Source organism: Protopterus annectens, chromosome 5.part1 (assembly GCF_019279795.1).
Source record: "Protopterus annectens isolate FY-2018-M chromosome 5.part1, PAN1.0, whole genome shotgun sequence".
Lineage (NCBI taxonomy): Eukaryota > Metazoa > Chordata > Ceratodontiformes > Protopteridae > Protopterus > Protopterus annectens.
Window position 1 is genome coordinate 389593696 of NC_056736.1, and position 27583 is coordinate 389621278.

General features: G+C 42.6%; 1 protein-coding gene across 1 annotated transcript in view; it reads left to right on the forward strand.

Moving 5' to 3' along the window:
• LOC122803170 (gamma-taxilin-like) overlaps positions 1-25662 on the forward strand; it is a gene marked incomplete at its 5' end in the record, with an annotated part of 754895 nt that extends 729233 nt beyond the window's left edge. The window contains one exon of the mRNA XM_044072786.1: positions 22549-25662. Coding sequence (XP_043928721.1) covers positions 22549-22878 — 330 coding nt within the window. The remainder of the gene's footprint in view (positions 1-22548) is intronic.
• Between the last annotated feature and the right edge of the window lie 1921 nt (positions 25663-27583).

Below are 27583 nucleotides of genomic sequence, written 5' to 3' on the forward strand. Positions count from 1 at the left end.
TGTTTGGGATCCATCTCACATTCAATAACCCACCCTCCTTCCCCCTTCCTTGGAGATCAGAGGATATCAGAAGGTCCGAATCCTGTTGTTTCATCTTGAAACATCTAACAATGTTATATAACCAAGTTGTGCATGAATGCGGACAAACAAGATCTGGGGGATTAGTGGTGGTGCATCCTGGGATAAAGATAGCTCAGCCAATTGGAGGCCTCGCTCTATAGCATAAGCGTGCCGAGTCGGAGCCGAGGGATCGGCTCCGAACCCATCAGTTCAGAATGTAGGCGAGATGGATCCCAAACATCTGAAGTTATGGTGAGTACATAACTAAAAGTTGCTTGATGTAGTTCTACGGAATAATGTCTTTATGTTTAATGAAGAATACTATCTACAGTTAACAGGTGTAGCAATGGGTACTCCTGTTGCTAACACCTATGCTAATATAGCGCTACATCAATGGGAGAAGGCTCATATAGTTGATGGTGAAAGGTTTGTGAATAGTAATATCAGTTTCTACCAAAGGTTTGTGGATGACTGTTTTTTTATATATGGGAAGGTTCTTTACCTGAACTCACAGAATTTGTTGGCTATCTGAATAACACAACCTCTTTTTTGAAATTTAAAATGGATTGTTCCAGCAATCATATGAATTTTCTAGATGTGAGTTTGACCATGCAAGGCAGTATAATTAACACCGCTATATATAAGAAGGAGGTATCCTCTGGCAGATATTTACATGCGTCTAGTATGCATGCACCCCATGTATTCGGGGGCATAGTAAAAGCACAACTCATACGAGTAAGCAGATTAAATACTATTGAGACAGTCTTCTCTAGACAAATGGATGAAACATGTGATGAATTTAGTAATAGTGGATTTTCTCAAACATTATTGACTAGTATAAGAGAGGATATACAAAATAATAGGCATATTTTATGTAAACCTTTATTTCATATAAATGACGAGACTGATATTAACATGCAGGAGCGTCCATCTGATGACGTGAAATGGAGGTTCATTACTTCCTATAATGGTAAATCCCATATTGTTAAGCGTGTGATTAGTAAGTATTGGAGGGTTCTTTTGGCACAAGATGAAATTAGGGCATTAGTAGGCAGCAGACCACTCTTTACTTATAGAAATAAAAAATCATTAAAATATTTATTATGCTATAAGGATTTTGTTAATAATGTTGATGATTTGTCTAGAAAGAAGAGCAAGGACACACTGCTGCTACAATTGTAGTTGTGGTGACATTGTACCTACTGTTGGTGATAAGCTGAATTCTAATAATGCGTTTAAACATCCAATTACCAATAAGTTGTTTGTGTTTCATGGTTTGGCCACATGCACGTCTAGTTATGTAGTATATATAGCAACGTGCGTTGCTTGCCCTTCATTTTACGTTGGGAAGACAACAAGGAAGCTCAAGGAGCGTATTATAGAACACAAGTCCAACATTAGGAGACAGTGTGATAATAATGCCCTTTATAAGCATATAAAGGAACAAGGGGAAAATCATACATTTAAGTTTAGAGTCATAGATATGTTAGATAAACCACTCAGGGGAGGGGATTTATGTAATCTTTTGGATGTAAGGGAATATGAATGGATTGTACGATTGTCAGCTGATATTACTCCAGGTCTCAATGCAGCTGTATCTTTAAAGCCAATATTAGTTAGAATACAACACACCAAATTGAAATAAGTGTTTTAAGTAATATTTTTTATTTTATATAGGTTACTTATGGTTAGGTCATGCTTCATGTTTTTTATATATATGTATTTTATATACGTGTGTAAATTGTTTTCTCAAAATGTATGTAATTTTGTATATTTAAACAATGAATATGGTCATATGACTTTGGCTGCAGGTCATGTGATTTATTATGGGTGTATTTAAATAGATTTCTTAGTGAACCTTATGTTAATCATTGAAAAAGGGTGTTTACCCGAAAGCTTTGTGTTTGATAAAGGTGGATTTTTTACTCAACTGTCTTTGGTTTTCTCTATACGTTGGTTGTTCGACAGCTGCAGTTCTGAATCATGGAAGAGGAGACAGCAACCAACGCAGGACCCAAGACTTTGTTATTCAGGCCGACTGAGGGCAACCTGCCAGCAGATTACCCAGATGTAATGACTGCAACAGTGAATGCACTCTAACATCTACATTTATGTTAAGTGTACACAACTGTACTTTGTCCTTTTCTAAGGCCTTTTTGGATAAGGCCATCTGCAAAGTTTCTTTAGATGGATTATGCTATGTATTTTGCAGATTTACAAAGACAAAGGATTTTCTCCACCTGGTCTGATTAAAGCTCACTCTACCCGATCTATGGCGACGTCTGCTGCTTTCTGGTCTAGGGTGTCATTGGATGACATTTGTGCAGCAGCAACTTGGGCTAAGTCACATATCTTCATTTCTCATTATAAGTTGGATTTAATCTGTAGCGGGAGAGCATCCTTCGGCCCTGCGGTGCTCAGGAATATCCTTCCATGAGGGTCTCCCAGGGGCTTGAGTAGCTGGGGACTCTGTCCCACAGGTTGAAGATAGAATGAAGTTAACTACTTCAGATAAAGGAGTTATGTACTCGCCATAACATTCCATCTGAGTAGTTATACTTCATTTTTCTGCAACCATCCCACCCTCCTTCCCCCGAACCTTTTCATGTTATGATCATGTATGATTTCTTTCTAGTTTGAGTTGCTGGTTAGTTTGGTTTGCAGCAAACTCAATCTGAGGGAAGGCAGTAGATGGTGGTGTACTTATGGGTAAGGGGGAGGAGCTTGGAGCTCGGAGCTGATGCTTTTAAAGTTGACTGCTCGGATCCGATATGGATCCGAATACCCACAGGTTGCAGAAAAATGAAGTATAACTACTCAGATGGAACATTATGGTAAGTACACAACTTTTTATCTTTGTTATAGGCTCCCTAAGTTTGGCGAAGACCCTTTCTACTTTCTGTTGCCCGAGTCATTGTGCTAAAAGTTTTTGTGCACTAGAGTTACTATCAAAAACAGTCGCCTAAAAGCAATCTTCTTGTGCATATTATCAAGATAATCCCTTATTTTCTGCCTAGCATTCTGCACTTGATCCTCTCCTTGTTCTGTGAGATTCCCCCTGTGCTGCAATACTTTCACATTTGTCAGTCCCTCTAAATAATGCTTGTTGCTTCGTAACAATAGCTCCCTTTCCTTTATTTCCACCGTTTTTTTAAATTTCACCTTAAAGGACAACGGGTTATTAAAGCAGATTGCTCAACCTGATGTCTCTTTTAGTCCCTGTTCAATGATACAGCCTCAGAAAATCAGCCATGCAGCTTTAAAAACTAATCCACCCAACTATTTTGCCTGTTAGGCTTTCTACCTTTCCATACTATTATACTTTCTCTTTGAAAACCAAGTTGAAAAACCTCTAGCTGGCTCTGAAATGATGTCGCATCTCCCAAAGCTCTTGCTCTAGCTACCAGGACGTTTCCTCCCTCAAAGTGATGTAATCCCTGCCTGATTTGCATGCTGTATAGAAGAGCCAGTGGACCTCCCATATTGTGATGTCAGCTACCTTGCCCAGCCCACTTTTAACCTAGCAAAAATGTCAAACTATAATCTCAGTTTTCTGAAGAGCCCTACCGATATGTGACAAATTACAGACAGAAGCACAGTAACAGCTGAAAAACTAAGAGCATAAATTTGCAATGACCATGCGTAGACATTAATTGCATGTTTTTACATAAGCATATGTCTGCACAATTAATCGACAACACTACATCAAATTACAAGAAGTATGCACTACCGTAATTTTCTTAAATTACCACTTAAAAAAGCATGTGGGTGCTGTCATGCAAGTCTGTGAAATATTTTGTTTACAGTGCATAATTTTTTAGCTAGTTAACCAAACAGGAAGGAAAAATAAGTGGGAGTTTGATGCTTTGCAAAACAGTGATTATTCCCAGTGCTATGAAGCTTGGTTCTAAATAACAGGAAAGTGTCCCACTGTAAGGAAGGAAAGGCTGACAAGAAAACAGTACATTGGTCTGGTCACCTGCTGTGAGCTGTTAATCTAATGCAGGTAATGAGTCAAATTACCCTTAGCTCCTTGACAGCTAGGGAAGGTAGGTGTGAAGGGGGAGGGGAGATACCCTGACCTAGATTTCAGCCTTCACAAAAGAAATCAAGTTAGCATTTCTAAGAAGAAAGAGCAATAAAATGCACTTTTCAATTCTGTTCTGTAGCATTTGCACTGCTTGTGTTTGAAGTAGTCATTGAAAAAGGATAACATTTTAAACAAAAGTAGGTGACTGACAACACAGCAGTGAATGCCTGTGAAATCAGTGCACTGACAGGAGCTTTAGGGAAAACGTGGCAGATCTGATGCATTTTTTTGTAGACAGACAATGCATTCTGGGTTACTTAGAGGCAGACTAAACAGTCAGAATTATTTCAAGATGCCAGACCCCATGTGATCAGTCAGAAATTGCATATAAAAATATCTGAAAAGCTCTAGATAGTCTGAGTGGTGGCAAAATGTAGGAAACCCCAAACCATGATGAAATAAACATGTTCTTTGAGTCTGTGGGTGCGGTTGTTCTTTAATTTTATCCCCACTCCCTATTTATATTTTCAGAAGAAATTTCTATCCTCTCTAGCAGCTCCTGAATAATCTTCACCCATTCCTTAAATTCCTCTCTTCAGCAGATAGGTGAGAAAGCACCACTGTCTCATTTTTATTTCATTACCCCGTGTTTTTATTTTAGCTGTTTTTGGCGCATGATCTGAAATGGGTATTGGGTAGGTATGAAGACCTTCAATTAAATGCACATGTTCCTGTGAAATGTAAATTCTGTCTAGCCTTGCCCAGTTTTTATATCTTGCGGAGTATGTAAATTCACTCCGAACTCTTATTACTGAATTCACATCTTCATGCCAAATATTTTCATAAATTTCTTAAAAAATCTCCCCTCTTTTGTTATATTTTCCCTTCTGGCCCCGCAAGCACATCCTCTCTGCTGCAAATCAAGTTCCATTCCCCACATATAAGTGATATTCCTTGCTGAAAACGGATTATTTTTCCCAGAATTTTTTTAAACTCCAGTACAGCAGTTTTAGGTGGAATGTAAATACATGCCAGTGTAATCTTCCCCCCTTGCCAGTAGTCCCTTAGCACTACAAATCTGCCACTGTTATCTTTTTTTAATCTTCTGTCCCTATTGGAGCTTCTCTTGCAACAAAGTACTTCTCTCTTCCTTTGTCCCAGGTTTTCTGCTGTATAACCATCTTGAAATCCTTTCCTTATGAAATTCACATGTTCATTTCTTTCTAAGTGCGTCTCCTGTACATAGCTATTTGCATTCTAAATTTTGCTTTTATGTAGTTCACTACTCATTCTTGTTTGTATTTATCTGTGAGGCCATTTACATTTTGAAGACATTAAAGAAAGCATCATTGTGTTAAAAAGTTATTTCCACCTTTTATGTATAAAGAATAGTTGTATAAAATCTTACCATAACCATAGATGTCCTTCTCTTCCATGTTGCAGTGTTCAAAACCTTTGGGTTATCCTCTGCATGGATTCCCAAACGTCCAGCCAGTATACAAAAGCTTTAGTCACTGCAAGGTACGCGAGGCATCTGATGACCAAATGGTGCGTGGACCATATACGTGACTTCTGCACACACCTTTCCTCAGAACTGAATGCCCTAGTTGGACCCCAGTCCAGGTTAGCTGCATAAGTCCTGTCATCCAGCAAGGTATTATAGGGGGTGGAGGGAGGGATAGAATACTGCAACATGGAAGAGGACACCTATGGTTATGGTAAGATTTTACACAACTATTGTGTCCTTCTATTCCCATGTTGCAGTATTCAGTACCTTTGGGTAAGTGCCAAAGCTCAGAGGGAAGAAGAGGCAGGTGGCATGGAACTGCTTTCCAAGAACCCCTGCAGGTTTGCCCTAGCAATCCCTGCTCTAGACCTGGAAATATGGTCCAGTTTGTAGTGTTTGGTGAAGGTATGGACAGATGTCCAGGTAGCTGCCTCTAGAATGGAAGCAGTGTCCAGCCCCTTGAAGAAGGCTCCAGATGAGGCCATAGCTCTGGTGGAGTGGCCTTTAATTTTTGAGGTTAGCTGTGTGCCAAGATAGTAGTAGTAAAACATGCTGGAGGGACAGATTCATAACTCAGAGGCTCCCTTCACTCTGGAATAAAATCCCAGTCCAGGTTAGGCAGAGTCCTTCATTTCCTCTTGATGAGTGGATGGGAGATCATAGGTTTACCCCGGGTATCACTTCTGTGTCACTGTTAGACAGAGGCACAGTATGCTAACCTCGAAAAAGGGCATAGCAAAATTCATTTAAAATGGGTGGCGAAAGCCAAACACACTCTGGCTAGGCTTATAAATTCCCTAGAGCAAATAGCCTAGTATGAACCTATGAAAAGGAGATGGACCTGGAAATCCAGACAGAAATAGTCTTAGTCGCCATTTTTCCCAGAGCTTTGTGGTGAAAGGAGACTAACAATTGCTGTGATTTCCTAATGGACTTGGGTCTTGTCAAGGTAAAATCTTAGTTGTCTGTGAAGATTAAGGGAATGCAGGACTCTCTCACTATCATTCTGGGGATGAGGAAAGAGGGTGGGGAGGTGAATACATTGGTTCAGGGACAGCTTATTTTACCACCTTAGGCATGTAAGACTGGTTGGTCTTTAGCGTCACTCTATCCTTGTGAAGATAAGAAAAGGTGGGTTGGCCATGAGGGCCTGGAGCTCTGACATGCTCCTAGCTGATGTCAAGGCCACCAGCAGCACAGTCTTCCAAGTACAATATTTTAGACAGACTTTTGATTCTCTTTCAAAAGGAGCAACAATGAGCTTCTCTAAAAAGTAGTTCAGGTCCCTTGGGGGTGGAACTGGCCTCCTAAGTGGCCGGAGGTGCAGTGCCCCCTTAAGGAATAACTTCAATGGAAGTCGGGAGGCAAAAGGATGGTCAAGAGGCAGACAGGCCAAAATAGCAGCTAGGTGGGCCTTATCAGAAGAATATGCCAGCCCTGCATGCAACAATTCACACAGGTAGGACAGCACTAAAAGGACGACTTCCTGAAATAGATCTAGCTGTCTTTGAAGACACCAGATGGAAAATCTTTTCTGTTTGGACAAATTAGATCTCCTGGTGTTGGGCTTCCTGACCTCCTGCAAGACATTAAGCACGTCCTCCGTGTAAAGTTATCTGAAAGGGATCAAAACCATCACCCACAGAGTTAGGTTCAGAGATTCCAAGTGGGGATGGATTGGGGATCCCTTGTCCTGTGTGAGGAGGTCAAGTCTGTAAGGTAACTTGTGATGATTGCCCCGGCTAAAATGCAGAAGGGGAACCAATGCTGTCTTGGCCAAAGTCAGGGTCGCCAGCAATATTTTTGGTTTGTCCTGCTGTATTTTCAGCAGGACTTTTTGAAGGAGTGGGGAGGGGGGAATGCATAGAGGAACTTCCTCTACATCCCTTCCATGGGATAGAAAAGGTATCCATTGCCCTCGCTAGAGGGCTGGGTGCCCTGGTACAAAAGAGTGGAAGTTGCCTCTTCAGAGGGGAGGGAAACAGATCTATTTGTGGAGTACCCCAGTTGTGGACGAAATCCAGGACACATACCTGTGTAGCATCCATTCGTGGGATTGTGATATGGACCTGCCCAACGTGTCTGCGTGAGTGTTCTGGGTTGAAGGAATATAGACTGCCTGCAGATTGACTCCATGTTGGCTCGCCAGTTCCCAATTCTAGAGTGGAAGTCTGTATAGCAAGTAAGACTTCGTTCCCCCCTGTTTGTTCATACCAGAGAATTGTAGAATTGTCTGTGAACAACTTCAGGGGGACCCTGCTTCCGAATGTTGGAAGGCCCTCAAACCAAGGATAATGGCCTTCTTTCTCTGATGTTGATGTGCTCCCACTTGAAGGGCCTGTCCTTGTGCCTTGCACCTTCAAGTTGCCCATAGCAGCTCCCTAGCCCAGGCCTGAGGCATCTGTGTACATCTCTTGGGCTGGGGTGATGGGTTGTAAAGGAAGTCCTGGGTTGAGAGAGACTTGATCCAACCACTAAAGGATCTCTCTCCTTAGGTATTGTAGAAAGGAAATGATGTGGGCCAAGGGGTGGGAGTGTCGAGTCTGTGAACCTCTGGTACCATTGAAGTTTTCTCATCTGGAGTCTTGCAGTGGCAACATGGGTATAGTGGAGGCCATGATTCCCAGGAGTCTGAGATGGTCTCACTGTCACAGCTATGGAGTGGAAGACAAGACTGATATTGCTTCAGACTTTCTACCCTTTCAGGTTGAAGATATGCCCTCATAGCATCTGCTTTTATTCTGCACCCCACAAAAACGTGGCCCTGGGAGAGGTTTAGTTTGGACTTGGGAAAATTGATGTTGAACCCCTGGGACTGCAAGACAGAAATTACTTTTTGGAGATAGATTTGTAGGGTTTCTGGGGTTTCTGAACTGGAGTTTGAGCAGGCCTGGAAGGAGGCTGCTGTTACCTGGAGCTCTTCTTGCTCCTAGAATTTAGGGGTAGGAGCAGAATATTTCCTGATTAGCTGCATCTTGGAGGGATAAAGCCTATGGAATTTAGGGATCAGAGATGTAAACAAATGATCTGAAGTAGTTAACTTCATTTGTGCAGCAACCTATGGGATTCGGATCCGACCTCGGAACCGAGCCGGTAGTTTTCAGCAGCTTTAGATCCGAGCTCCAAGCTCCTCCCCCTACCCATAATCCCCTGCCAACCCTGACTGACCCCAGATCTAGTTTGTCGCGGTTATCCAACAGCAGCTTGATCTACAGCCCCAAGCCTTCGAGACTTTTGTGAGAAAAAAATTTACCTTTTTCCTCTCCTTTTTTCTGTTTTTTGGTTGTGTTTTTACAGGTCCCTTTTTGTAAAAACCCTCTCTAGTTTAACTATATATTTTTTGGTCTTTTACCTCCCCCTTCCTTCATGGTTCCGTTAGGATTGTGTGTGTGTTTGGGGCCTAACGTGTGTGTTTCTCTCTCTTAGAATGGCTGAGGCCCCAAAATTGATCTTTTCTAAGTGCACCAAGTGTGGCCATAAGCTGTCCCCAGCGGATGGCCACACTCTGTGTGTGTTGCGCCTTGGGGTTGAACACCTGTCTTCTGGTTGTTCCATCTGTGCGGCGTTCATTCCCAGGGCACTCAAGGACCGGAGGTCCAAGCTGATTCTGGCGGGTCTTCTGACCCCGGATTCGGCTTCTACCTCCGGTCCTCCTGTGGCTCCCGCGGCGGCTGCCCCTCCTGCTTCTCTCCCCCCGGCCAGGACTCAACCTCCCGCCTTAGGCCCGGAGGAGAAGGGAGGCCAGGAAAGAGAAAAGGAGGGAGAAGCACCACAAGCGGCGGGTCTTCTCCCTCCAAGACTTCTGGGTCTCCTCCGTTTTGGATCCGGTCCCCGTGCTTTTCACTGGGTCCTGAGGAGGAGGAGATCCGATCTCCTTCGTGGTCATCGAGGCGACACTCCTGTCCCGCCTCGGTGGCCTCATCGAGATCAACCCGAAGTCTCACGGATGCAGATTTGGACTGGATGATGAGAAGATTCCTCCAGGCCCAACTGCAGATGGGAGTGCTCCTGCGAGGGGGGGGGGGGGGCTCGACCCCCTTTTTTCCCCCCGATAGCTCCTTCTCCGTCCCGCTTCCCGGGCTCGGAGTCTTCGGAGCCGGGCAGCCTTGGAGCCGGGGGTGTGTCGGCGCCGATAGTCTCTGGTACTTCGGCGCCGACACTTCCCTCGAGTCTGTCGGGTCCATTTTCTTCGGATCCGAGCTCTCGGAGCCAAGGGCTGAGTTTCGGATCCGGCGGTATCAGTATGCCTTCGGCTCTGTCCAGATCGGAGCATACTGGTCCGTCGGATCCGATCGCTTCGCCGGCCCCGATCCATCATTCGGATCCGAGGGAGGGTCTGCTTTCGGATCCCAGAGAGAGCAGCTCTCCCTCTGCATTCGACGTGGTGGAGAGGGCCCTGTCGAGAAATTCCTGGCCCCTGCCCACGGCTCCACCCTGCACTCCTTCTGTGTTGGGCCCGACTTCCATCACCCGGCCCCAGGGACAGCCTGCTCTGACGTCCCAGGTCGTTCCTTTGGAACAAGACGTGGCTGGTGAGACCTCCTCGGACAGCCCCCCGAGGAGGTTCCTCACAAGCGAAAGTGCAAAAGGAGACAACTGGACTCCCTCGAGTCCTTGACCGAGGACACGGATTTGGAGGGGGAAGGCTCCCCAAGATCACCCCCCCGAAGATGTCTTATTTGGTGACATCATGGAGATGCTCAGGATAAGGGAGGGGGGGTCTGCCCCAAAGCCTACCTCGGACGAATCCGTGTTCCTGGAGGCATTTGAAGCAGGCACATCTACCTCTTGGATGTCCCCTCCGGCCGAAACCCTGGTAGATTTGATTACTACCAGGGTGTGGAAGGAGCCGGACACTGTGGAGCCAGTCCCCAAGCGCCCGGACAAAATTCTTAGCCCACCCTCTGACAAGTCCCACTGGATTAAGGGTCCCCCTGTAGATGCCATGTTGGTGGCGGCTGCCACCAAGAGGGAACTAGCTCAGGAGAGTCCCTCGATTCATCCCCCAAGCAAGGAGTCTCGGCCGATGGACCGTTTAGGGAAGCGGGTCTTTAGTTCGGCTACCTTCTCTGTGAGGTCGCTGAACTACATGGCACATGTGCTTCGGCTGCAGCGGGACCTTATCAAAGAATATGCTGCGTCACCCCCCCCCCCCCCGAGTCCATGTCTGCGGACAAACATTTGCACTCCACCCGGATGGCCACTCTCCGATCCATATCAAACACCTCTATGCGATTTCTATCCCATGCCACGGAGGGAGCCGCTAGAGCCAGCGGAGCGGGCCTTGTCATGAGGCGTCAGGCCTGGCTCCGGCACTGTGATTTCGTGGAATCCTTCAAGGCGTCTTTCGCTAATGCCCCTTTCGATGGTTCTGCCCTCTTTGGCAAAACTGTTCGCGATGCCTTGGTCCAGAGTGAGAAGGATGGGAAGACGTCTGCTGTCAGAGTCCGCTTCTCTGCTCCCCAGAGGTCCTTCTCCAAGAGCCAAAAGGGACAGAAGATGATGTGGTTCCGGAAGTCGCAACAGTCCCGTCCCGCTCCGGACTCCCCTTCCACGGCAGAGGTGGGCAGGGTGGACGCCGCCCTAGAGGCAAAGGGGGCCCGCGCAACTTTGGATCCAGAGAACCCTTCTCGGACCAACCCACGCAACACCCCTGAGGGGTTGCCCGACTGCTCCACTCTGGAGGCAGTCGGGGGGGGGCATTTCCCGAAGCACCTAGAAGCTTGGGAGTCCATCACGGCGGACCACTGGGTGCCTTGCATTATATCCAGAGGATATCATATTCCCTTTTCTCTTTATCCACGCAGCCCCAGATACCTCCCCGATGTCCCACCCAATCAGAGGGAGGCCGCAGCAACAGAAATCCAACAGTTGCTGGAAAAGAACCATCCAACACGTCCCCCCAGACCAGTGCGGGTCTGGGTTTTACTCCGGGTTCTTTTTGGTGCCAAAAAAAGACAGGGGACTTAAGACCTATCCTCGACCTCTCCTCCCTGAACCTGTCAGTAACCAAAGAAAAGTTCCGCATGGTCACCCTTCAATCCATTCTCCCCCTTTTGCGGGAGAACGACTGGATGTGCTCTATAGACCTCAAGGATGCTTACTACCACATCCTGATGGACAGGCGATCCAGAAGGTTCCTCCGCTTCCGGCTAGGAGCCAGTCATTTCCAATTCAGGGTCCTTCCCTTTGGTCTCACCACAGCCCCCAGGGTGTTCACCAAAGTGTTAGCAGTGATTGCGGCCCACCTGAGGCTCCAGGGAATCCAGGTCTACCTGTACCTGGACGACTGGCTCCTGACTACCCCAACAAGGCATCTACTCTGCGCAGCCAGAAACTACTTTCTTCGTCTAGCTCCCCAGCTGGGGATCACTATCAACATAGAGAAGTCGTCTCTTACCCCGACTCAGACTATAGACTTCATAGGGGCAAGATTAGACACAAACCAGGTCCTAGCTTTCTTGACCACAGACCGGCTACGAACCCTGAGGCTACATGTGCAGGCCATTCTACATTCTCCAGCACCTCCGGCGGAATTGGTCCTGAGGGCTCTAGGCTCAATGGTGGCGGCAATCAACCTTTTGCCAATGGCACGTTTGAACATGAGGGTCTTGCAGTCGACCCCCAGGTCCAGTGGTCCTTCCTTGGATTTCCTCTGAGCCATCCCATTCCCCTCAGCAGGGCTTGCAAGAGGGCCCTCTTATGGTGGCTCCAATCTCCGAACCTCCAGGAAGGACGCCCCTTTTTCTATGGCCCCTCCCCTAGCCACGGTGACCACGGACGCCTCCTGCCTCGGGTGGGGGGGGCATTGTTCGGGCAGGACAGTCCAAGGCCCGTGGGCCCCCACGAAGACCTCTCTGCATATCAGTGTCCTAGAGACGAGGGCAGTGCTGTTAGCGTTGCAAGCACTTCAGCACCTTCTTCCTGTAGGAACTATAGCGATTCAGTCAGACAGTATGTCTGTTGCCTGGTATATCAACAAACAGGGGGGAACCAGGTCCTACCCACTCTGTCGAAAGGCCATGAGGGTGTGGGAATGGGCGATCTCCACCAACCGCTTTCTTATAGCAACGCACATTCCGGGGCGGTCCAACATCCTAGCGGACAGACTAAGTCGCACCATCCTGTTACCACACCGAGTGGTCTCTGAATTCTGACATAGCGAATCAGATTTTCGCCGAATGGGGTCAACCCTGTTGCGATCTCTTTGCTTCTCCCCCAAACACAAAATGTTACGACTACTTCGCTCTCATTTCCCCCTCCGGGGAACCTCCGAGAGATGCTCTGGTGCATGCTTGGCCTCACTGTCTACTTTATGCTTACCCTCCTCTTCCTCTGATGCTGAAGTTTCTGCAGAAAGCCAGCCGGTTGGGGAGCAGGATAATCCTCATTGCCCCATTCTGGCCTCGGCAACCTTGGTTCCCTTTCCTTTGGTCTCATCTGGTGAATCCCCCTTGGATTCTGGATCCCCATCCGGATCTAATATCCCACCCCCTAGATCTCCCAGTCCCGAATCTGGACAATCCCCAAGCTCACATCTTGGCTGCTCCAGTTCCACTTGTAGCTAGGACTCCCAGTATCTCTTCCCCAGTTAAAACTATTCTAGTAGCAGCGCACAAGCCTTCTACTAGAAATGTCTATAGTAACAAATGGAAACGTTTCTCCATTTGGGCGGAACTTCGAAATTTGGATCCTTTCACAGCTCCTTTGCCAGCAGTATTAGACTTCCTGTCAGGGCTGTTTCATCAGGGGGCTAGCTCCTCCACAGTCAAGGTTCAATTAGCAGCTCTCTCTCATTATCACGTGGGAAATGAACTGGGCCCTTTGATCACCACAAAATTGTGTAAGACCTTTTTGAAGGGCACCTTTCTGCTCAGACCTTCAGTGAAGGATGTAGTCCCTCCTTGGGATTTAACTCTGGTGCTTCAGGCCTTAACAGCTCCCCCATTTGAGCCTGCAGCTTCAGTAGATCTTAAATTCTTGTCATGGAAAACGGCCTTTCTTGTCGCTATCACCTCGGCTCGAAGGGTCTCTGATCTACAGGCCCTCTGTGTAATACCCCCATATTTGACTTTTCACAAGGATAGAGTTTACCTCAGGACCAATTCCTCCTTTCTTCCCAAGATTGCCTCTGAATCGAATATTAACTAGTCCATCAACCTACCAGTCTTCTTCCCTAATTACCAAAACAAAGGGGAATATAAATTACACTCACTGGATGTGCATAGACAACTTCGCTTCTACATCCACAGGACATCTGGTCACAGGCACTCTGACCAGTTGTTCATCTCCTTTGCCAAATTTAACTTGGGTAAATCTGTGTCTAAAGTCACGCTGTCTAGATGGATCTCGCAGTGTATCCTTTTAGCATACGAAAGTTCTGGCAGGCCCGCACCTCAGGGAGTCCGTGCCCACTCTACTCGGTCTATGTCTACCTCTGCAGCTTTTAGAGCTAGAGTCTCTTTGGATGATATTTGTTCAGCAGCCTTTTGGGCCTCATCTCATACTTTATCAATCACTATAAATTGGACATTATCTCCAGAGGGAGAGCATCCTTTGGCTCTGTAGTGCTCCGAAACATCCTTCCATGAAGGCCGCCCAAGGTTCAGGTAGCTGGGGACTCTGTCCCATAGGTTGCTGCACAAATGAAGTTAACTACTTCAGATTAAGAAGTTATGTACTCACCATAACATTCCATCTGAGTAGGTGAACTTCATTTGTCAGCAACCGTCCCTCCCTCCTGCCCCCTCACTTATGAATGTTTTCATACTCAGCTCCATGGGTGTTACCCACTTATCTTGAAAGTATTAGTCTTCGGGCAGTATCTGCTTTTGGGCAAACTTGATCTGAGGTCAGTCAGGGTTGGCAGGGGATTATGGGTAGGGGGAGGAGCGTGGAGCTCGGATCTAAAGCTGTTGAAAACTGCCGGCTCGGATCCGAGGTCGGATCCGAATCCCATAGGTTGCTGACAAATGAAGTTTACCTACTCAGATGGAACGTTATGGTGAGTACATAACTTCTTATTTTAAGTCTTTTAATTCCTTCCCTTTTTGCTACAGGGCTTTGAAAAACTGTGCCACTTTAGCCCCAAAAAAGGGCAGAATTGTCCAGGGGTGCATCCAGATATTTAGCCCTGATATCAGAAAGGGGTTGGAGCCTTAGCCCAAGAATACCTTCTAAGCACAGAGGCAGTAGCTGCAGATCTGGCCAAGACCTCTGCAGCATCATAGCACCTGATTGAATGCCTTGTCACATGAAAGGATAAGGAGATAAGGCTAGACATTTGAGCCGTAGAAGGCAAGTCTGGAAGATCAGCCAAAATCTTTACAAAACTGGGACAAAAGGGCCAGGGAATACTTTGTGTCTGGTAGTTGACCACCTGAAAAGCCAAGGTGGCAGGGGTTTATACTTTTTTGCCAGTGTGTTCCATTGTCTTGCTGTCCTTATCAGTGGGAAGTAATCAGGAAGGTTTGTCTGCAGTGACTGAAGCAGTGCCAGGGTCTGCAACTAGGCATTTAATTAGAAATGTGGCCCCTTCTGGGAACTTATAGAACATGTCAGGCCTTCTAGGGGCTGTTGGTTGTGAATCAGGGTTTTTGAGAGGCTGCACTGAAGGTGTCCAAAAAGGCTGGAAGACGGTGAAGGGGTGTCCATTTGTAAGAGTTCATGCCACCTCTATTGAACTTGGGGCATTTCAGTGAAATCCCATTTAAAAAAAACTCATTTTAGAGATGTTTCGAGGTGAGGTGCTCTGTTGTGGAGTCTGTCTCAGCAGAGCCACCCTCAGCAGAGGCATACCCAAGGAGGGAAGGCATCTGACGGGCATAGGAAATCTGAAGAGTCCTCAGCATCAAGAGAGTGAGGATATGCAGTCTGAGGCCTAGGACTGATAACTGGAGGGGCAGCCAGAGGGGAAGGCAGGCATAGAAGGCCTAAGGGCTGTGAAGGCATTGGCAAAGCTCTCTTTCAAAGCTTATTTAATCAGGCAAGCTTGGAGGAGAAACATGTTTTGTCTTTTGTGTTTTTTTTAATGAATAGGTAGGCCTGGGTGGCAATGGGTCTAAGGAGGGCCTAGGTTTGGACTGTTCTAAAGCAGTGGAAGGACCAGTCTGGATGTCTTTTGAGCAAGGGTTCCCCCTCATCAGCACCCGACGTCTACAAAACCTTCAGGAGAGTGCTTTCAGCCGTAGGTTCTGTGACCTCTGAAATGGTGCCCATTCTACTTAACTCTGCTGATTCTGTATGTTCCTCCAGGCGAACGTTTGGTGGAGGAGGTGCAGCAGTAAGTTCAGGCCTGGGAACTTTAGCCTTCTTTTCTGGAGGCTCGATGGTCTGACCCTTCCATTGCCAAAGCCAGACGTTTAAGACACTGACTTTCTAAGTTGTTTAGAGAGTGCAGACTGCTACGAAGAGTCTTAGGAAGGAAGGCCATACAAATCACACAGGTTTTATGGTCATGGTTGGGCCCTAAACAGAAAAGCCAAAGGTCATGGGTGTCCTTATGTGGGATCTGATGTTCGTACCTACACTTTACTTTCCTGGATGACATGAACCTAAACAGGCATGCAGTGATGAAAAAGAGAAGAAAACCGGCCCAGTGGAGTACTTATCTTAATTTCAAAGCTAGGACGACAGGAACAACTAATGTTTAATTGGCGACAGAGATGTTCTGAGGAAAGGTACATGCAGATTTCACTTTTTATGGCGCTCGCACACACCCTATGGTCAATGTCAGACATCCCACGTACCTTGCAGTCACTAAAGCTTTTGTATACTGGCTGGATGTTTGGGAAACTATGCAGAGGATAACCCAAAGGTTTTGAATACTCCCAACATGGGAATAGAAGGACATCACCTTTTTTTAAAATGTCTAGTTCCAACTTTTGTGTTACATGCATACACTGTTTGGCAGGTTGAACTTTTATATAGTTTCTTGTCATATCCATTTGAGCCCGTGGCACGTTATAAAACTTTTTGTTTTATTGAAAGCCCTTAAACACACCCCCATTACCCCCTAAAACCTGGTAACTAAATGCTGTCACTCATAACTTATAGGAGCGAAAGTCCCAAACTGACAGTCCCACTCAGACTTGAGTTAACCTAAAAGAAAGGTCATCCATGCTAAGAAGCACAGTACAGCCTGTGCTTCTACTAAGTGCTGATTAGTTTTGTCTTATCTTTGTAGCTCTTGCAGCTGGAAACCCCCCCCGAAATGTTTTCAGAGAACGTTAACTACCTTTGGAAAGCCCCTGAATGCCTTCAGAGAAGATTATCTACTTTGAGAAAACTCCTGAATGCTTTCAGAGAACAGTTCTGTCTGTTAGCCAGTTTCTCTTTCTTTCCTCAGCCAATCACTCTCCACCAGACTGTAGCCAGTTTCTCTTCATCAGATTGTCTCCATGGAGACATGAGAGCCAGGCCGTCAGTTTCTCACTATCAGATTGTTTCCATGGAAACATGAAGACCAGCTGCAGAATTGTTACTGAGCTTAAGTGTATTTGTTAGAAAAAAGCCTCATAATATTCAGTGTTCTTTTTCATTTACTTGCTCTCTCCAAAAACGTAATAAATCAATCTAAGGTCTTTAATCTATCATTTCCACATGCAAGAATGAAGGAAAAACACGTCTATCATGCTTTTTAACCAGGCTTTTTTTTATATATTGCAGTGCCTACATTTCTTAAAACTGAGCAAGAAAAGACAGAGGGAGAAAGAAAAGAAGGGAAAAAACGTATCTGTTTACAATTTCCGTTGCAATTAAAAATAACTGAAAAAAATTTTATAGCATGTGAAGAAAAATCACATGCCACAAAATTGGTACTATTTATATTTTTATTTATTTTACATTTGTTGACTGGGCTAATCTAACTGGATACATGTCCATTTTCAGTAGAGGCTCAGGGAGAAAAGCTCCAAGCATAGGCAGTAACTTATTATACAATATTAATATAAAATATAGACTCTACTAAGATAAATGTGTATGAAAGCCGCGGTGGTACAGCGGTAGCGTTGTTGCCTCACAAGAGGTTCTCCTGTTAGATTCTCGGCTGGAGTGCCTTCTGTGTGGAGTCTGCATGTCCTCCCCGCGGTCGAGTGGCCTCCAAAAGACATGTTTGAATGGGCAATCTTCGCTGAAGGTTGTGCGTCAGGCTGGCAACTCTGCACCATAAAAATCTACTGCCAATCATTAGCGGACCGGAGTTCCGCTGTGGCGACCCCTAACCGGGAAAAGCCGAAAAGACAAACTCAGATAAATGTGTACGGTGTCATTTAGTGGGATTAAGCTGTGATCAAATACAGATAATATTTGAGATAAATGTGTACAGAGTCATTTAGTGGGGATAAACTAAGATCAAATACAGAAAATAAACATTTGAGAGGAAAAAAAACATACAAAGATTTTTTTTTTTATTTTGTACTAAGACAGAGATCATATTACCTCTTTGTTTGAGGTTAGCTTAATTGTTAGGACAGGCAAACATAGTAGAAGTGGAGTAAAGGGGATAATTAGTCAGGGTTTGTGCAGGGACAAAGCCAATGAGTTTTAAGATATTCTTTAAGATGTTTTTTAAAAAGATGTGGTGACATGAAGTAGGGCATATGCTTTAAGAAAAAAATCTTTATTTACAGTTAACTTTCTCCCTCCTGTTGCCCTAATCAAAGCACTTTTCCAAATATTAATGACATGAAGTAGGGGATACACTTAGAGTACCATACAAGTCCAACTAACTCTGAAAAAGTCCAATATTTTCAGATTTTCTTGTTCCGCCATATTTCACAAATATAATTATTGCAGTGTAATCCTATATTAAGTTACTGGTTTTATTACTTATCTCCAAAATCCTCTCTCTTTCATTTCCAATGTACTCTCGATTCTAGTGGTCAACTCTCGTGCTCCCTTCCTTCTCTCAGTGGAAAAGATTTCACAGGTACAGTCTCTCTCTGGTCTTTATTACCAGAAGAATTAGCAAAATCTCCTTTGTTTTCACAACTCATTTTTTGTTGGGCAAACTTTTGTATTTCTTCGTTAGCACGTACTTAATCAAAAAACAATTTTGCCCCTCCAGGGAAGAATGCCTTGAAAACAGCTGGGTACTGCAGTTTGAATCTCACACCTGCATCTTGACATTCCCTGCATAGTAGAGTACATTTGCTCCTCTTCTGTCTGCTGTACAGTGAGTAATCATTGCCCACAAACACTGCTGTCTTCCACTTTTAATACTTTGTTCTTCTGCCACCATTTTGTCAGAATCAACTCTTCCTGCTAGTAGGATTGCATATTTAAGATTAAAGGTCTAGGTTGCTTTCTTATAGTCAGGTTTGGAGCATACACACGATGTGCCCTTTCAACTAACCACTCCTGCTGTGGAATGCCGTTCCAGTTGGTTATTTGTGCTTTTATAAAATTAATGCAGTCTGTTCCTTCCAGCTTCTCTGGCATAGCTAAAAATCTCAGATTTTCTCTGTGCTCTGCCCTCTAATTCGAATTTTTGAAACCTCTCTTCCTGAGCCGTCTCATATTCAGCTATCCTTTTTTTTTATTTCACCCTCTGATTTTTACAGCTTTATCATCTCTTCTGAATATGTAAAGCTTCTTCCATTTTTTCCAGCTTTTGTTGTTTGTTATACTCTATCAGTGTTTTGCTTATTTTAACTAGGTCTGTATGCAGTTGTTTTGCATCGTCCTCGTCCTGTATGTTACTAGAAGTCATATCTGAAGGTTGCATTGTTTTTTGCTGAACAGCTGCAGACTTCTCCCTAATCAGTGTCTTCCTCACTTTTTGTAGCTTATTTTTTTCCAGATCTTGTATATTTCCCTATTCCTGGCATCCAGACAGTGCACTTACTAACCAGTTACTGAAATTTACCCATAAACAGAAGTCTACTGGCCTTCTCTGTTGGGTTTCTGTTTTCACACTAGGAGTGCTAGAAATAAGCTGTTACTTAATGTGCAGCCATCTTACTGATGTTTGCTTTTTAACCTTCAAATGTGCTTACTATAAAAATGTAAATAAGTTACTATATGTCATTTTATCCCAATAAGGATTTCAGGTTTATAATCTAGAGATGAAAAGTACACAATTGAAATATTAGGGAAAGTTTTGTAATTCACTAGCAGTATTTCTGTGTATGTGGTATTTTGACTACAGGGGAGTCTCCAAGGGTACTTTATGGAATTCCTGGGTGTAGTTTATTATAAGAAGCATAGAACTGAGATAATTTGAGCCTTTGGTCTTTCTAAGGAATCAGAAGTAGATAATGGCTGCCCATTTGTTGTGCTTTGCTTAGAAAGAGCTACTGAAGTTTCACCTTTTATCTATCTATATATTCAGATTTATTTTTATCCAGGTAAGTTTAACTGATCCATGGGCCACTGTGGCCTTTATCAGGCCAATAAGGCAACAATATAGAATACATCAGTCTTGGCAAAAGACAGCAGAAATTTCTAACTTGCAAAAATGTGATAAAGTAGAAACTACAAAGAAGTTAAAATAGATGATGTAGGATGGTGCATGAAATTTGCAGGACAGCGATTTAAATGTTATCAAGGAATTCCTAGTACTTGGTAGAGATTTGTTCCATATACAAACATGGGGACAATTATGTAGTCTAGGAGATAAGTGACAGGATTATTTGACAAGCAGATCCCTAAAAGATATTTAGTTTGAGAAATACAGTGTAGTATGTTTAATTGTGGTTATTCAACTGGAGAAAGCTAGTCAGGTGTTCTCTTTTGTTTAAAATAAGAGTGCCTACCAACAAGCAAAGTCGTATGATACTTCCATTGAGAGCAGTTTATATGCGCTGTATGTTAGTTATGTATTATCGCTGTATGGTAGTTCTTAGTCAGTGGAATGTAAAGACTTATTCCAAAAGGTTTGCTGTCTGTGTAAGTGACTTACTGTGGTGTGTACACAGGAGTAAGTCATTTACAAAGAGCAAGTTTTTTTGGAGTCTGGCCTGTTGTAATCCTGTTGTATAGATAGGACTTTCAAAGAGAACAAGTTTTCGGAACCAGGGCATGGTTACATCACAGTAATTCATTTACAGAGAGGCAAATGCTTTGGAATTTGGTCCAAAGAGTTCGTAAAGCGAGCTTGCTGTCTTTACAAGTTAGTCAAACAAGGCTTGCTGCCAAAATCAGTCTTTTGCTTATGAAGTGAACTAAAAAAAAAAAAAGAATTATACAAATGTTTTTATTCCAAAAAGCAAACTTCACAGTTAACATTTTCATCCACCTTGGATGTTATAAGACTGTGAACTTAAAAACAGATCATTAAAATTATATAGACTAACATATGTGACCACTGGCATTACCATATTCATTTCAGTGTTGCAGGCCTCTTGTATTTGAAAACACTTTAAAATTCTCCATATCGTTTATGCTGTGCTCAGTGACTGCCGTTAGGTTTTATTTGTTATATCCCTTTCAGTCAAGGTGCTCCTCAAGAACTGTACGTAGTCAACTTTTTCCAATACATCAAACTTAAACATACTATCCACACATTTCAGAGTATGTTCATATAATGCATTGTCATCATCTTTGATCTGATAACATACATATGTTCATATGTTATTTTAGGAAGCTTACCGGGGTTTCTCCATATATAGAATTCTGTACATTATTTTGTTGTTGTCTTTCGGCTTTTCCCGGTTAGGGGTCGCCGCAGTGGAACTCCCGTCCGCTAATGATTGGCAGTAGATTTTTACGTGCCGAGTTGCCAGCCCTGACGCACAACCTTCAACGAAGGTATGCCCATTCACGCATGTCTCCACACAGAAGACGCTTTCGCTGAGAATCGAACTGGACGTCTTACTGGGAGGCAACAACGCTACCGCAGCACCACCACCGTGCTCTAAAAAGATACCTACATTGATTATAGTTCATGCAGATTGACTCCTTGACTATTGCCAATATTGCATCCCTTCTTCCTCCCACTGCTGTTTTGCAGTAACTTCTGTACACCTTGTGGACCAAGGGGGGAGGCTTAGTACTGGTTTGCTAGGTGATTCCTGTCGTGTGTTAGAAATGCATTCGTGTTGACACACTAAAACAAGACTTGCAGGAAATAAACAAATCTAGCCAGGTGAGATTAATGCTGTGGAGTTTATTTATGCATTTGGCCCAGTAAGGTGGTGATTTTTTTGTGATTAGCTTAACTAATGTAAACACATTAAGAAGAGATGAAAGAATCCTATTGAATCTTAGTGTTGGTCAATAGGAAGTCATTTACTAAATGTAAACAAGTGGTCTGTCCTGCGGATGGGTGAAGTCTGCGGATGGGTGAAGTCTGGAATTGGCTCCTTAGAATTTGAGATTCAGAAAGAAGTCTGTTGTAAAAGACTCCTTGGAGTTTGAAAGATTTTTGTAGTATAACACAGCTCTTTTTAAAATGCTTATAAACTTCCAGGTGTTTGGCAGCTAATTTATGGAAATTGGTTAGGGGTCTTTTTTGAATAGCATTTTAACTTGCAAATTCTTGGCAGATACATTTTTTAAATGACTGACATGCTAAAAAGTGTTGCTGAAATATACCTCTGCATTATTTATTTGATTGTATGATGTATTTATGCATTTAACTGATGCTGCTTGCAGATAATCTAGTTTATGGCTAGAAAATACTGTAGCTTGCTTGTTAGACGGTTTTTGGCTCCATAAGTGACCATACGTGAATTGTGTTGTGTAGTTGCCTATGGAACCATGTCTCATCTGAGAAGTTAAAACTCGTCATCTTCCAGTAAAAGTTAGCCAGCATTCATGCATCCTTGCTTGCTAACCAGCTGTGGTGTGGCATTGCTTTTGTATGCATCAGCAGTTGGTTGATGGGATGAAACATTCAGGAAAAATAAATGAAAGTTACATTATGAAATCTTTTTACCCTTATCGTTTTGTTTCATTTTCATTTTGTACTACATGACATTTCTTTACAGTTCATTCTTTTCCTTTACAGAAGACTGTCCGAGATAAGGAATACAAAGGTCTACATGTAAAACTGGAACGTTTAGAGAAGTTGTGTCGTGCTCTGCAGGTGGAGAGAAATGATTTGAATAAGAAGGTTGAAGTCCTTCAGGGACAGTTGTCTGATGGAGGAGGAGGTTTGTACCAGGCCAGTGAACAACTTCAGCCATGCAGCATAACGGAGGTTGTAGAGGAGACACAGATTTCTTTGGACAAAGAACAAGGAATCCAACCCATTTCTGAAATTGCTGTGAGCAAAGGAAGTGAAACTGAAGACGCAGCATATTCACTGTCTGTTCAGTGCAGTGATTCTGTTGATTAAAGTGTGTACACACTGGAGTTGTATATTTTCTGTACCATTTGCTCTGTGCTTGGTAATTATTGGCATCTTGGTGAAAATTTCTTACTTTTTCTACCATATCTGTATTTTCTTAGAGCTACTGGATTGTTTGTTTCAGCAGCACTGATTAGTCCATTTTACAAAGTTTCCACAACTGTGTATACATTTGCCTCAATTTTATTGTATTTTTCCAAACTACATTTTCATACTTCAGTTGAGATTTGTGTGCATATTACATTTAAGAGAGGAAACAATCATTTGACTGTGATAATGGTCTCACCTGTTTGGTGAAGCAGGACTAATGTGCTTCCACTGGATTAACTGGTAGTTCTTTTATAAAATTATGCTTCCTGTTGATCAAGAAATTCTAGTATGAAGTGTTTTAATCAAGCATATATTAATTATGTAACCAATATGAATGGAAATAGGTCTTAAAGAGAATAGAGATGACCAAGTCTTTTCAGGGCTATGAGCCTGCAGCAGGGGTTATGGTTTACTTTGCCAGAATTTTGTCATTGTCCCTTTATTTGTAGCTGGTCATGCAAGACAGTTGTCCTGATCAACTTTTGTTGTACATGTGAATTTTTTTTGGGATAGTATCATGGAGGGGATAACACTGTGAAATTACTATATGCTCAATAGTTGCAAAACCTAGTCATGTACACTGCCGTATCCCAGAACAAATATCATAAAGTATATATCCTGCTAAAATATGTAGTTTTGCATTCACAGTAGGGTACTCCAGGGGAAACTTTGATGGTATAATGCTTTTCTTGCGTGATTCAAGTGGTGGTGGTGGTCAAACAAAAAATGGCCCATTTTACGATTGCAGTGATTCATTCCAGGGGACTTTAGATGAGAGTAATAGCTGTTAGGCCTTTTGCTTTTTTCACAGTATCCTCCTCTTAAAATCACATTGCACACATTTCTTGCATAATTCAGCACATTGTCTGCAAGTTTGGGGATTAGTTGTATCCCTTTGATAACATTCCATTGTGAACATACAGTTGAGCACACATATTTGAAACACCAAAGTTTCTTTTCCAGAAGCATGTTGTGATCATGTAGCAGTAGTTATTAGAAGGAAATTAACTTCAACTAAAATATGGACTGATGAGTGCTTTTGGTTTGTCTGTATGACATGGTAAAATGAGTGTTGTGGGATTTAGAGTTCACTGGCATGATGTTGTCTTAGATTGTTAAACATCAAAGTCATCTATGCATTTATCATTAAAATTGCTTTGATCTTTTTTTTGGGGAGGGGGGTACAGCAGCATTCAAGCTTTGCCTTGTACACTTATCCATTTCTGTGGTACATGGAACTCTGTTTTGATTTAAAATATGGAAGTGGCAGTGATGGGATTGTGTGAAAATATTTATCATTACAAGTGCTCTAAGTCAACTTCATGCTTCCTCTATGAAACCAGACTAAGGCTGTCAAATGCTTGTCATGAAAAGTCAGTAGTATGCCTACTGCTTTATCCCACTTTTCTTTTTAAAAAAGGTTTGAAGGTTAACCAAGTACTGTGATTAATCTACTGGACATAGTGACAATAACCAAAGTATAGTATTATAGTTCTGTCTGTTTTTGTATGTGCAGGATCAGAATTATGAATGGTTATATTTTTCTTATTTTGATAGGTTAATTCAGTTTACTACCAGAAATGCGAAAAAAAAGTAGCTAGTAACTTGTGGTACATGGATTATGTTTACTTAGCACTTTGATTTGGGATTTTTAAACATTGTACTATTTTTCAGAAGGCTGTATTGCTTAGGTAATGTGAAAAGTACTTGAATGGTTAAGCAGCACTAACAAACCTTTAACATTACCTTTTGTTTTTATGCATAATATTCACCGATAATACACTGCTGTGAGTCAAGTGTTCTCCTGTGGCCTAATGGTGTTTGGAAGTTTTATGTGAACAGACCTGGAGTCGTATGTTGTGTGTTAGTGTTACCTGCGGATATTTTGGAGAATTGTTTGTAACAGTATTACTAAGTGGAAAGTCTGAGAGAATAATCAGTCATTGACATTGAGGCAGGTAATAAATAAGCTTTATGATGTATGAATAAGTTTATTTTAGCTCACGTGTCGCATTTATATTTAGGTTAAGTGATTGAGCAGATAGCTGTTTCCCCATTTGCATAGCCCCACTTCACCTCAAGACATTTGTGGTAGTCTTCATCTCTAGAACATTAATATGCTGCATCCACGATCATAAATTTCTCTGTTTCTTATAAAATCAAAACTGTCTTTATGGAGACTTTATCTTAATTGGAGCAAATCATTTTGACAAGTGTGTTTTGGGTCTAACTGAAGTGCAGAGCACTGCAGATCCCGTCCATTTCTCTGTTGTTTATATCCCCTTGTATGAGCCAATGCAGGTCCTTCTTGACAGCATTCTGATTTGTACAGGTGCACACACTTAGCCTTTATGGGCAGATGTTTTTTCATAAATTAACCACTCAAAAATTAGCCCCTCAAGTTTTCCCTTTGAATAGTGCTTTGATCAGTACCCGCATTCAGATTCTTCAGTCAGTAAATAAATAACATTACATTTTGTTTGTTTTACACTGATTGTTTTGGCAATATATATTTTATTAGTTATTGCAATTTTTTAATTGGTGTAATGATTTTCCCCTCAAGTCTTTTAGTAAATGTATTTGTGGTATATAATTTGTACCTAAAAATTTTCAAACTGCTTATTCTACTTGGCTGTTGTATTATTAATGACGTGCACATTAAAAAAATATATATAAAAAAGACTCAAAATTAGCAGGTTGGAACTGTTGCAAGCATTTTTTGCCAAATAATTTTCAGCATTTAAATGAGTGACGAAACAAAATTCACAGCTTTACTTTTGAAATTAAATTGTCGTATTAAAAGAGTGGTATACTACATAAAGATTTAGAAGTGCCAGAGACATTAAATGGGAACAATTTCATACTCTGTGTCCGAGCAGATTGCGCAGCTTTGTCAGTACAGGTGGAAGATGAGGAGCTTTTGTCAAGCAGGTGGAAAGGGAAATCTCAGCTGGTATTGGTCCCACTGTAGAGAAAAGTCAGAATTGTCCTTTCATTGGAGTCCTCTGTAAAGAAGCAAATAAGCAAGTTCTTCATGATAAATTTGGTCAGTATAGTCCTTGGAACAACACTTGGCTTCCATCAAACGTCTTAAGACTAGTTATTTGCTGCATGAAAATATTTGAGTATCACTGCAGACATAAAGTACTACTGTAATTCCATCAAAAAGTTCTGATTATCTCAGTGAAATCAGAATAAAACTCTGTTTCTATAATTCTCAAGCTGGGGCAGATACTTTAGACAGTCTTCCAGCCCTTTAATCTTGTGTTACTGGAAAAGATTCCCTTCATCCACATGATATTGGCAGTGAAGATATTGTGTAGCTTGTATTAATTTTCCAACTAAAAAACGTTGTTTACTGGCTGAGGACTTGGGTTGGGAAACTGAATAGCACCATCTTTCAAAAAGATACTTGCCATTTTTTAAGAAGATAGCAGCAGCAGGATTTATTCCATGTTGACGTCCTTTTAAAGCATTATTTATTTTTCTTTATACATTTTTGCAATCATTTTTCTGCTGACACTCCCTCAGTCTATTGGCCCAGTCTTTCTTAATAGTCTGGAACAGGATCCCTTATTGAGAGAAGACATCATAGATTGTGTTTGTTGCAGCCTAACCTCCACACTGCATGCCAAGTAATATGCTCAGGGTTCAGTGTTCATTAGGTGTCAACAAGGCCATGACACCCTTACCACAGATAATTTAAACTTTCAAGACAACCATGCCCTCTCTTGAAGCTAGTGCTCTGGGGGGGGGGCTTCAGTTTCTACTGAGCTTAAAAAAAATTACAGTATATTCCGCTGAGCTTGCACTCCCCTTCGAGGACAGGCAAGTCTGCAGTTATCAGTTGGGTCGTGCAGTCCAAGCTTTATTCATCTACACCAGTAAAGCAGGCCTTTCTAAGGCATTACTAATGAAACATCCCACAGTCACTCTCATTGCTTTTTACTTAAAGTAGGTGCTAATGAATCAGGCCATCTTGCCATTTGTAAAGCAGACACTTGCACCATTACTTTGAATCCAAAACAGTTCCATAAAACAATGTTGACTTTGCTTCATCTTGCAAGGAATCAGTGCATTGGAAGCAACTTTCCTGTTAGGAGAGTTAGTTATCCAACCTATATCTGTTAGTGTCAGACATCCATATTAAAGCTTATCTTGGTGTCTAACTATTGCCAGGCAGCAGTGTTAAATTGGAGAGACACTTACCAGCAAAAGATAAAGTGCATATGCTTTTGATTCTATTGATGCATCCATAAGAACTGCTGTCAATTTCAGGAGCATGCTTGGCTGCGATGTCAGCCATCTCTAGGTAGTAAGCATACTGTGTGAAATATTTTAAAAAGATGACCTGGTTGGAAGACCAGAGGGTGACATTTTGTTGACTTTGAATAGTATTAGAACTGCAGTCAGTCGGCTCTTGAAAATTTCACAACATTGCAACTCCAATCAAAACACTATATGTATACATATATATATATATATATATATATATATATATATATATGTATATATATATGTGTATATATATATATATATATATATATATGTATGTGTGTATATATATATATATATATATATATGTGTGTATATATATTTTTTT